At 39.9% G+C, this 11,844-nt stretch overlaps 2 protein-coding genes across 2 annotated transcripts; one reads left to right on the top strand and one right to left on the bottom strand.

Moving 5' to 3' along the window:
* Positions 1-1,799: 1,799 nt before the first annotated feature.
* thnsl1 (threonine synthase like 1) lies at positions 1,800-6,794 on the bottom strand. Its single transcript, XM_004551868.4, has 3 exons — positions 6,547-6,794; positions 4,070-5,473; positions 1,800-3,568 (listed from the first exon to the last, which is right to left on the bottom strand). The coding sequence occupies exons 2-3, from the start codon at positions 5,441-5,443 to the stop codon at positions 2,765-2,767; spliced, it is 2,178 nt and encodes a 725-aa protein (XP_004551925.3). The 5' UTR covers positions 5,444-5,473; positions 6,547-6,794; the 3' UTR covers positions 1,800-2,764.
* Positions 6,795-7,091: 297 nt separating this feature from the next.
* Positions 7,092-10,024, top strand: enkur (enkurin, TRPC channel interacting protein). The gene is made up of 5 exons (XM_004551867.3): positions 7,092-7,277; positions 8,266-8,411; positions 8,498-8,730; positions 8,835-8,981; positions 9,766-10,024. The coding sequence occupies exons 1-5, from the start codon at positions 7,195-7,197 to the stop codon at positions 9,940-9,942; spliced, it is 786 nt and encodes a 261-aa protein (XP_004551924.1). The 5' UTR covers positions 7,092-7,194; the 3' UTR covers positions 9,943-10,024.
* The last annotated feature ends 1,820 nt before the right edge of the window (positions 10,025-11,844 follow it).

The following is an 11,844-nucleotide window of genomic DNA, read 5'->3' on the forward strand; positions in this document are numbered from 1 at the left end:
CACCTGCCAAGCAGCTTTATAAGGCCAATGTTCAGAGCGATACAAACCGCAGACACATAGGTGACACACAGAATCAGTGCAGTGTGTTCTGTAATATATTCATGCATAGAAAAGCGATCAGTCATCCTGTAAGTGTGGAAGAACAAACACACACACACACACACACACACACACACACACACACACAATGTAAGCAACGACAAAGTGATTGTTAAGAAACAATACTGACTCGGTTAGACTTTTCTGATTGAAAATCAGTGGGATCAAGTTAGGAACACCAATGCAAGACTAAAGGTTCTAATAATGAATTACGACATTCCCTTAAATAACAAAAGAATAAATAAAAATGAAGGTTTTATTGATGTATGATGTTTGATACAAATTTGAATGGGGAATACAGTCAGGGGCTTTAAATTTGTGTGTTTTGCCCCTTTTTTATACACTCTCAAAGTATGAGTGTAGGAAGTACAAGACAGTCATAAACATGACTGTGCTAAAAAATACAAACAATAGCAACTACAGTTAATGGATAATGAAAAGGCAATCAAATGAGCTGATAAACCATAGCTCTAGAAGACCTAATAGGTACTACACACTGTGACTGTGATATTAAAGTGTTAACCAGATTGCCAGTTACTATTACAGAAAATACTTCTTCTCACTTCCTGCAAAGAGAGATAGTGATCCAGATCAGAGGGCATGCTAGCAAAGTGCTTTGTCAAATCCGGCCTGACTTTCCATCTATTTTAACATCTGCAGCCATAAGCAATCCTGCAGATCTATGAAACGTATCTTCCCCCTTCCTCTTGCCACAGCTGCTGAGGCAGCACCTGGATTTAAATGACTAGACTCATTTCTGAACGCCTGATGGTGACAGCTGAGGATGGAGAAATTACCCACAGACCTGTTTCTATTCTTTCTCATGTGAGAGGCATCTGGGAAGAATAACTGTAAATTGTTTCATTCCTTTATAACCACCACCTTAACAAGTTCACGTGCTGCATTCTTATCATCAAAATCCACGACGATACCATACAGTAAAAAAGTCTTTGACCACTTGTAGTTTGGTGATATTTTGTTAAGGAAATAGGAAACTTTAGTGGCCTTCATGAATAGTTCACAAGGACATTCACAGCTCTTCATGCCTTTTGTTTCTGTTCTCAGTCAAGATGATTGGGCCCTGAGGACACCAGTTAATGATCGATGGCGCTCCATTGTTCTTTCTTCTGTCCAGGTATGTTTTTACTGCACTGGCAGTGTGTTTGGGACCATTGTCATGCTGATAAATTAAGCCGTTGATAATTAGACACTATTCAGATCCATGGTGGATCAAAATCTGAGAAAATTTGACAAATCAGTTTTGACAAGATCGCCACCTTTGACTGAAATGCTAACTCCAAACCATGACAGAGCCACCATCATGTTTTACAGATGCCTGTAGACATTCTGAAAAGGGTCATGTTCAAGGACTGGACTGAAAATGGGTGAAAAAGCAGTCAATTACCAAAGATCTTAGAAAGCCCTTCAGAAAGGTTGGAGGACTATTGCTCAAGACCACTTTTGAAACAACTGCAAAAAAGTCTAGCTCCTTGGAATTAACAAATTTAAGAATCAAGTGATGGATTAAGACTTTTACACGGTGCTCTATATGTCAGAAGTCTGGTTTTTATGACAAAAAAAGCATTTTCTAGCTTATCGAGCAACTATTAAACTCCTCCAGGTTTACATGGTCAATACTGGAAAAAACGCAAATTACTAAGAAAAGATGAGGTGAATAAAACATCACTTTATAATTAAAAAATGATTTAACAGTCAGATTTTATTACTGCAGAAATGTGTGATTAAAGTAACAATATTGATTTTTACACCATATTTTACTGGTATTTGACCTTCCCCCTGCATCTACATCCATATACTGTTGATGAACGCAGCAGTAGCCAAGGGGTAGACATCCCCATCTAGTGAGCTTGGAATCCAGACTTTCATGAGAACAAATGTTGCATAATCAATAAATGAGTAATAAAGCTGTTTAAAGCTCTATTAGAGTATAATTTGTGTAAAATATGTTCATTTTTCTCAATCCTAGGGGCTCAGACAGATTTACCTTTTTAATTTGTCTTTAAATGCATTTTCACGAGGTTGCTCGCTCATTTGTTTCCCTTTATTGACATGTTAATCAAGATTTTAGGTTTTTTCTTTTGTAATGTGCAGGGGTGCACATAAGTGGTGCACATTTGCTGTCAAAATAAAAGACGTGCACCAGATAAGAAGTTGCAACGCGCGTTTGCGTACATATAAAAGGCACTGTTTTTGTCCGCTAGAGAGGGATTTTCACAGCACATTCTGCACCACATCTCTGTGCGTTCATCATTTGTTTGAAGCCAGCTCACCTTCTGCAACCACTTTTCCGAGTATACGCGCTTCTTTTGCGGTTCGGACTCCTGATATTTCTTTGGAGGTGGAGGAACACCAAAGTAACTGGTTAAAGGAGCTTCTTCAACATTTTTAAGAGTTCGAAACACATGTCTGTCCTCCTCCAGAAAATCTTATGTACACAAATGCGCGTTGCAACTTCTTATCTTGTGCGCGTTTTTTATTTTGACAGCGAATGCGAACCTGCGGACCACTTATGTGCACCCCTGGTAATGTGTTCTGTTTGCAGTAAAAATCAAGTGGATGAAACAAAGAGGACAAAGAAAAAGAGTACTTTTGTAATTTCTGGCTAATTACTTGAAGCTGGACATCAACAAAAGCTGGGATCATTTTACATAACTTTTAAGAAGGAGTCCTGTATCATGCTCTCCACCTGGTCTACCAGCACACTGTACTCTGCTTCACAAATGCTGTGTTTCCTCTTGGCACTTTCTTTCAGGCATTTTATCATCTCTCTGTGCATTTCTGGTCTGGATGCAATAAGTTCCAGCTTCTTGAGCTGCTCAGCGGGATCCTCTGGAATATTTGGGATTTGTAAAGCTTTGAACACAGCGGGAGCAAATTTCCCATAGTGAGCCGTGGAACAAAACACTACGGGACACGAGCCATCCTGCAGCCTATCAGCGACGAATTTAGCCACAGCCGTGTGTGTGTCCATGACGTAGCCCGTCTGTGTGTGAACTCTCTGGATGGCGGCCAAGCAGTCATCCTCAGAGCACCAGCCAGACAGCACTTCCTGCTGAATCGTGCCAAGAAGAGGCTCGGGAACCTGAAAGTGCTGCTGTCTGTCTAAGCGTGTGAACAGGTCCTTGACAAGATGGCTGTTTCCGTCGGAGACGTGGTAGATAAACCTCTCGAGGTTGGAGGACTTCAGGATATCTATAGCGGGGGAGTGGGAGAGCATCAGAGACCGTCCCCGAAGATCGTACTGGCCTGTCTTGATAAAGTCAGTGATGACACGGTTGTGGTTGGATGCACAGATAACTTTTCTTATCGGGATGCCCATTTGTTTGGCGTACACAGCTGACATGGCATTGCCAAAGTTGCCAGTAGGGATGCAAACATCAATGGGATCGCCGAATTTGATGACACCATCCCTGCACAGATCCAGATAGGCTGATGAATGATAGACCACCTGAAAGAGGAGAAAATGTTAGTAAAACTTTGCTTAGTGTTGCCAAAATAATACTGCCCTTGTGACTGACTAAAAATCACAGACTTTTAGCAAGTAAGTGAATTCCTGAAGAACAGCAAAACACCTGGATCAAACTTTTGGTGTTTTCACAACAACAGAATGGGAAACACAATAAAATTTCACTTTACAATAACGTTGTATTCCTGTTTCTGCATTTTAAAGAAAGACTGCATACTGGGGTCATAGTTTGAAGTTTAGTTCCACTTCCTTGCAGCACAAACCAGAAATGGACACCACTCACCTTCAAAATCAGTTTTTTAAAACACGTTGGCTGCAGCTCTGAAACAACCATTTTTGGTAACCATGGAAGTCTGCTGGCAACCAAAGCAATCACAATGTTGGCTACGAAAAAGCTTATTAAGATGTAATGTTATAATTAAAGGCTTATATTTATAAAAATCAATGTCTTCTTGCAGCGACACTCGGTGATCAGCAACCTACCTGTGGCAACAGGCGTGCCCAGTTGATGGAGTTGCCGGTGCTGAGGACTGTGCCGTACTCTACAGCGAGATGCCCTGTCAGCCCCGCCTCCCCAAACATCCTCTTGATATTTCTCTGGCAGAAGTCAAAGTCTGACAGGACGCTGACACCCCTGGCATTGCCCTCCCTGTAGCTCATCATCTGGAGCTTCTGAATCTCACTCACTCCTCCCTCCGGGAAGAACACCAGGACGCCGGTGCGGTGTCTGTCAGTGCCGCTCAGCCTGCTGAAGCCACTGAGCACTGCACTGCCAGTGTCTCCAGATGTGGCTACCAGGATGAGGTAGTTGCACATGGGTGGGAGGCAGTAGGCGAAGAGCTGAGGCATCAGCTGCAAAGCGAGGTCCTTGAAGGAGGCGGTGGGGCCGTGAAAAAGCTCCTGAATGTACTGATTGTGGGCGAGGTGTTTTACAGGTGCGACAGCCTTGCTGCCAAAGTTTGACCCATACGCCTTGAATATCATTGTTCTGAGATCCAAAGCAGAGATGTCCAGAGGGTGGATGCACTTTTCAAGTAAAACTAACGCTCGCTCTGGGTACGACATCTCAACTAACCTCTGCCATTCGCGTGTGCCTATCTTTGGGAAGCCATTTTTGGGAACATAAAGTCCTCCATCTGGAGCCAGACCCTCCACAACCACATCACTAAAGTATATTTTCTGCTTGGACAATCCTGCGCTATCACATCGGGTTGAAATGAATGTTTCTTCATCACTTTTCTGGTATCTCTCCACAGCTTTCAGCACCTTCTCTGCTACCTCCTCCACTGTGTCTCCTGTTCCACACAGCACCCTCACATCCAGCCATTTCTCATAAAACTGTTTCCTGTAAAGCAAAATGTCCCTCATGGATACCCCTTCCTCCTGGCCCACTATCCTGTTCACCTTCATGCTGGTGAGTCTCTGTAAGATGTCCTCACTGTCCACATCCAGGTAGAAGACCAGCCCGCTCTGTTTGACATGCTGCATTGCTTCAGCATGAAGAGGATTAGAGCCCGTCAGGGAAACAACACACCCAGAGGCAGAGAAGTTACACAAAGCTCGACCTTCTTCCTCCAAGAAACACCTTCCGCCAACTGCTGCCAACTTAGCGGCAACAGGCATCTTCCATGCCGTCTCCAAGACATCATCATCAACATCTATGACAGGGAGTCCCAGTTTGTGGGCCACTATCTTCCCCACCGTAGTTTTTCCTGCTCCCGGAGGACCCATGAGCAGGATGTTCTTGTCTCCCAGGCAGGTGGATCTGGCGGAAAGCCATGATTTTTGTGTAGACAGTGAACTCAGGCACCATTTGGCAGCTCTTATTGGAAGCTGGCTTGTATTCAGTAAACCCATTCAGCAATCAAATGACAACTGCCCTTACCCCTGTGAAAAAGAACATATTTCAGTTTTCTTTCTTTCTTTTTTTTAGAACAATGGTATTCTAAGATTATAGTACACCTAAATTTACAAGTCAGCATGTTAGCTTTTTGACAGACCTTGAAAAGTATTAAATAATCTTGTCACACACCCGAACATCTTAAAGATAAGAAGACACCGTTCTAAAATCATTATCTCTTCCATTTAGACAATAACTCTTATTGCTTTTACATTGGCCCTAAAAAGCCATACCAAAGCTGTAAATGTAAACAGAAATTTTTCTGATTACATAAGATGCGTAATAATAGACCTACCAAGCATATATGCAGTTACATTGCAAGTACATTTAAGTGCATTGACAGGCACACCTCCCCCTTTTTAGTCACATGCACTGATGTCCAAATGTGGTGAAAACTGTCCCACTTTAGGCACAGCATTTCTATGCCTTCTCCCTCATTGTACACAGCGAGAGGCTCTAATTTACAATGGCAGCGAGATGATTATCAGGCAGAAGAAAAGATAATATCTGCTGAAGATATCAGTATCTGATTACTGGGAGGTGGGGTTAACAAAATATCAGATAACATCATAAAAACAAACCTCCGCTTTGATTTTATACAAGTTGGTAAGCTTGTATAAAACAAGATAAAGTGCATCTGTCCTTCAGATGCCTGATGTGAGTTTTAACCTTCACACGCAAACATGTGCTTTACCCCATATGCAGTCTGCGGGGGACAAACTAGAAAACTCGAATTCATTGCAAGAACTTTTTTTTCATAATTCGTACAGTTCAATAGTGTTCAACAGCAGCATAAAAAGTATTTATTTGTTTTTTTAACGTAGGTCAGTTTGTTTCATTTAAATGGACCGTTAAGGTATAATTACAGATATCAGTAGCATGCTTAGATTTCTGCTTTCGAAGTTTAGAGAGTTAGCCGAGGAATTTAAAGACAGCTGCAGTTGTAATTACCAAGCTTATAAGCTTTGATAAAATATCGTAAAAGGCTGGGATAACTTCTCGGCTTATTCAGGACACTCGCAGATGACCGTAAATGAAATTGAATGAGCAATACACTTACGCAAATAACGACTTTCCATAAGCTCCACCTGTTAATAAATGACTTTGTAAATTACGTAATTCTGTGATCTTGTTAGTTTACACAAGGAAATGAACTCTTTGCTGCAACAGTCTCCACAACAGTCGCCATAAATAACTATGGTGAGCCTAGAGGGACAAAATTATATTTATCACTGGAAGCAAAAAAAGAAAAGAAAAAATGCTTAACTACATATAAATTCAGCGACGTTTTAAACTGTAACCAAACAGCTTGGAAGTTGTAGCAAACATCTAGAAAAATCCACAAAACAAAGAGAAAATCTGAAGGCAAAGCTGAACTCTTTACTGCTTTCAAGTCTGCCTCGAAAATCCCCCCTCTAAACGCCGAACAAACTTCACGCGAAAATAGCATATAGCCCTAGTAATCTTAAAGCAAGAGGAGAAGAATATTTTATGCAATTTAATGGATAACGTGAAACATTTTACATTTGCAACTTTCAAAAATAACAAGATATAACCCTAAATGAGACACTTTCCGACCGCTCATGAACGCAACATCTGCTATTCTTGTTTCCTAGCAACTAGCCGGTGTCAAACAAATTTGGACAATTTAAGGCTATTAGCCTTCAAAAGAAGCTACAGCACTCTTTCGTTAATCGCCTCTTTATTCATGATGTCTGAAGATGTCCATCCTCCAGAAAGTGCCTTCAATCTCCTTCCAGTGGAAGACAAAAAGAAGGAAAAAGCGCCCAGGTAAATTGCTTCAACTTAGCTCAAAGTACGCAGTTAGCTTTAAAGTGTTATTTGGGGTAAACAAAACAAAATCACGACATCAGTTTGACATTAAAGTTTTACAAAGTCTTTTGGGTTTTTGTTTGTTTGTTTGCTTGTTTTGTTTTGTTTTCCAGAAATAACTAATAAACTTGGCGTAAGTAGTAAATTGTAGTTTTACAGAGAATTTTTTATTAAAATAAAGAGAAAAGAAAAACATTCCTATAGCTTTGTTTTTATTTGCGTTTTTAAATGTTTGCTTTTAGTTTTATGGAGATTGTTTTTAGAGTATGTTTGCTCATTTTTATTGAAACGTTTTGGTGTCTGTTAAAGGTTTCTTTTTTCCTTTTACGTATGTAAAGAGTTAATTAGAGAGATTTTATACTTGTTTGATGTTTTAGTAAAGACTCTGGATTCATGATTCCTTGTAAGCTTTTACTGTGTGTAACTGAGGAGACATTACATGCAAGTAGCTTGACTCCGGGGGTGGGAACCCAGTCCTGTTAGACATTTTTCCTGCGTGCATGCGCAGTGAACTGTTCGCTTCGAACAGGTATGGTAAACCCCCACTAGTCAGATGTTCTACACTACTGTAAATTTAGATTAGGTCGTAAAACAGATACGCAGCTTTTGGACGGTATTTTAAAAATAGTATAGGGGGGGAAATCCAGTATTGTGTAATAATGTAGTTGATTTAATGTTCTTTCAGTTTGTTATGTAAATTAAAATGAAAAACTAAAAAAACTCATCACTACCTATTTTGTTGACGAGTTTGACTTAAAAATAACAGCAGAAAAGACTAAAAATAGTGATTTATAATATTACATTTTGTGAGTACAGTATATCAATTCAGTTTTCTTTTATTTTAAAGCATAGTTTTCATTTGTTTTTAATTAAAATAATAATAATTTTGTTTTTAAGTTTTTGTAGTGATTGCTTCAACTAATGTGTTGCTTTTTCTTTTTTTAAGGTATGTATCAAAATTCAGGCCTGCAGTTACGTTGGAGAGAAAACTGGTGAAGGAGCCGATAAGGACGATGGGACCTGCCAGAGTGGAGTTGCCATCTCCAGAGAATTTCCTCAAGAAGCATTCGAAAGAGCCCAAACTGCCTGAACGTGAGTTCATCTGTCACACCGTTTTATTAGCGTGTGGGTTTGCCTTGAGATGGTGAATATGAGCTTCTTGGCATTGCATCTTTCAGAGACACAGAGCTCCAAAGATGTTCATAAAACCTGCTCTTTCACTGAGAGGAAACCTCCAGTCCCCAGAAGGAATGACAAACCACTGATGGGAATTCACACCAAGAGGGACTTTTTAAAGGAAACACCTGAACTGGTGCCAATGAAACCACAGCCTGCATGCGTAGACACCAGCAAGGGGCACAAACAGGTGCTGGAAAACTCAGGGCTTGTCCCAAAGTTCATCACACGAAAGGTATTTTCCTACAGTTGCTACTTGCAGTCTTTTAAATATCAACATAAGGCATGCTAGAATAATATCATGTTTATATTTGCTCATAAAACACACCCTGCATGAAGGACTTTGGTAGAGTACCAGCGTACCTCCAGCAGCGCAGCGAAGCAGAGAGGAGGGCTCGAGAGGAGTATGAAAACTTTGTAAAAGCAGAGCGGGAGCAGAGGGCCATGAAACACATGACAGAGGAGGAGAGACAAGCCATCCTGAAGGTAAATAAATGCAGGGGAACCATGCTGGATCTTACAATTTAGTGGATTTAACTTGAGTTATACAGGGTTTTGAACTTCAGTTATTCACATGCATTAACACAGTGAAGCTGTAGGATGACAGTTAGATTGTTCTCAGTTAAAGTAAATGTTGAGGGTTCTTTGTCAGAGTACAGTTTTTCATTTAAACTTGATTTTTCTATATAAGGACTTGCAGTAGGAAGTCAGAAGACTAGCGGGACCATCGATATTTAACTTTAGATCCTTGATTTCTCAATGTGGGCATCATTATTTTGTGTTTAAGCTTTGCCTCGTGTGAGTAGGTGATATGGTATCCAGTGATTCATATGGCACAGAACAATGTTAATGTTTAGCCATTAACACGACACAGTGTCTGTCCCTGTGCGGGGTATGAGGCACAAAAACTGAGATCTCTGAGATCATTCCAGCAACATTTTCTGAGTTTAATTATAAAAATGTTCACAACTAAACTTGTATAAAGTGCATGTAACATCAAATTAATTAGAACTCTCATACTCGTGTATACTGTTTTTTAGTTCAAGAGATTTCTCCTCCTTAACTGCTGCACATGCAAAAATAAACAACAATACACCAAAGCCAAATCTGGCTGCAAAATATCAGTTTTCCTTCCTTACTCAGCAGGATTTCTTAGATAATTACCCTCTGTAACATCTCTGACTGATGCCTGTTTACTCAGAAAAGCCTTGAATACAGATAGTCTGTCTTGTGACATTGATGCGTTTCCTTCCCCAAATCTTCTGTCCAGCGCCTGAAGGAGACCTGGGATAAGCTACATCACGAGTACCAGGCCCTTCCCCTCATCATCGACACTATGTCACAGAGGGCCACCAAGGACTGCCTCGAAAGGCAAATGAAGCAGCTGGAGGACGACATCGACTTATTCGAGAGGTTCAAAATCATCTACATACCTAACGATGATTAAACTCAGCAGAGATGAGATGCAGTGTAGTGAATGTTGTTATTTGCCCCATTCATGAGGAAAATAAACTGGTTGATTTACTGTATATTTTTTGCAGTGTCAGTTCATTTTTTTACAAAGCTAATACAAAATACAAGATTTTTTTTCAGACAAACAACACTCACATGAATTTATGACTTGGGCCACTTCCATGTGTAGTCCAAAAACATAAATTTGTTGTGCTGTGTCATAACATGAGAGAAAGTTTTGGCTGATGATGACGAACCCTGCTATTTAGTTTCTGTGAGATTTTAACAGAGGAAGAAAAGCTCAAAACATAAATCAGGTTACAAGCTCAACACCGACTTCCTTTAACCCTCTTGCTCTTTTAAAGCTATCAGGGGAAAGTAGATTACAAGGTTGTTGTTGTTTTCCAGCATGATCTCAGTTTAAACTGAGTTTTGAGGATGAGTTCTGGCAGAAGATCAACCCTTAAGATACTGAAACTATGACTGCTCCCTCCTGCGCTCATGTCCCTTCCAACGTTTGGCCTTTTGAGTTTGAAGGTTGTTTCATGACTAAAGCCCAAATGATGCAGGATTTTTAAGAGCAATACTAAATTCACTATTTTGGGCATTTAAAATTCTGATATATCAGCCAATACATTTTTTTCTGTCAGTCACATGTAAGATAAACATCTTTTTCTGGCATTTGTTGTGTAGCTGCCAAGAGGGAACTTGCAGAGTGTCCTCTTTGGGGAAAACAATGCAATGTCAACACTCATATCATGGTTGAACGGTGTTTCTCTGATGTTGTCATTACTTTATAAATTTTCACTTGTCGCCCAGTATAAATAGCTAATATCCAAAACCATCAGACTCTATTCACAACTTTTCTTTCACGTTATTTCCATTACTCACAGTTCCAGTTAAATTAGGACAGTCGACAGTTGCAACATGACACTTTAATACAAGTTAAATGTAAGTCAAAGTGGCACATGAATTTGCAAAATAAATGGAAAAACATTTTACAATAAATCTAAATGTTTGCGTTTGTCTGTCATGTTTTTGAGCCCGATGTGACGTCAAAAAACTTGGCAAGTCATGTACTAAAATTTTCCTCAGACTTTCTGATTTGTTTGACACTTGTGCAGGACTGTGCTGTTAACTGAAGTTTTTATTTCAGTTGGGCAGCACAGCAGTGGAGTGGCTAGAACAGTTTTTTCATAGCAAGGAGGTCTCGAGTTTAAATCTATCAGTCACTTGGTGCCTTTCTGTGTGGGTTTTCTTTGGTTCTCCAGCTTCCTCCCACAGTCCAATGACATGCTTGTTAAATGAAATTTGGCCTTCATTTGAATGGTGATCTGTCTCTTGCTGTTAGCCTTTTGATGGATTGGCAAGCTGTTCAAGGTGCACCCCAAATTTAACTTTATAACAGCAGGTCCAGCCTTTTCACAACACTAAATTGGATAAGGAGTTAAGAAAACGAATGGATTTTGGCTTTCAATAAGTATCAGAACAACGTGATCTCAGCCCCTTAGTTCTCATTTACAAGTGTCCTCCATGAAATCCCAAATTCACTCCCCCACAAGGCTGTGGCTGTGTTTACTTCAGGTCACATTTCTCATTTTGTTTTTTCTGATGAATTACCCACTATTTCCCCAAAGTAATCACATTACATTGTTGTGATCTCAATATCGACCAAAGTAATTGCAATTACAATTTTTACTGTCACTGAGCAGCCCTTCATTCAAGTGGATTTTCAAGTCTAGCTCTTCTTTTCTCCTTCTGTGAATACATAAATCCAGAGCTAAAATTTAAGCATTTATTAAATGACAAATAATTTCTTATTGTGTTCCTTAAAAAGTATGATCCCTCAGAAAACTGAATAAAATTTACTGCTTACGTACTGAACCAATCATTTGTT

The sequence above is a fragment of the Maylandia zebra genome, linkage group LG9, assembly GCF_041146795.1.
Source record: "Maylandia zebra isolate NMK-2024a linkage group LG9, Mzebra_GT3a, whole genome shotgun sequence".
In the NCBI taxonomy this organism is placed as follows: Eukaryota; Metazoa; Chordata; class Actinopteri; order Cichliformes; family Cichlidae; genus Maylandia; species Maylandia zebra.

Excerpts from the sequence above, each read along its gene's own strand:
- thnsl1 (XM_004551868.4), bottom strand. The coding sequence starts at position 5,443 with ATGGGTTTACTGAATACAAGCCAGCTTCCAATAAGAGCTGCCAAATGG. Across the intron at positions 3,569-4,069 it reads GGGCACGCCTGTTGCCACAG|GTGGTCTATCATTCATCAGC; the intron begins GTAGGTTGCTGA and ends CTCCTCTTTCAG.
- enkur (XM_004551867.3), top strand. The coding sequence starts at position 7,195 with ATGATGTCTGAAGATGTCCATCCTCCAGAAAGTGCCTTCAATCTCCTT. Across the intron at positions 7,278-8,265 it reads AAGAAGGAAAAAGCGCCCAG|GTATGTATCAAAATTCAGGC; the intron begins GTAAATTGCTTC and ends TCTTTTTTTAAG. Across the intron at positions 8,412-8,497 it reads AGAGCCCAAACTGCCTGAAC|AGACACAGAGCTCCAAAGAT; the intron begins GTGAGTTCATCT and ends TGCATCTTTCAG.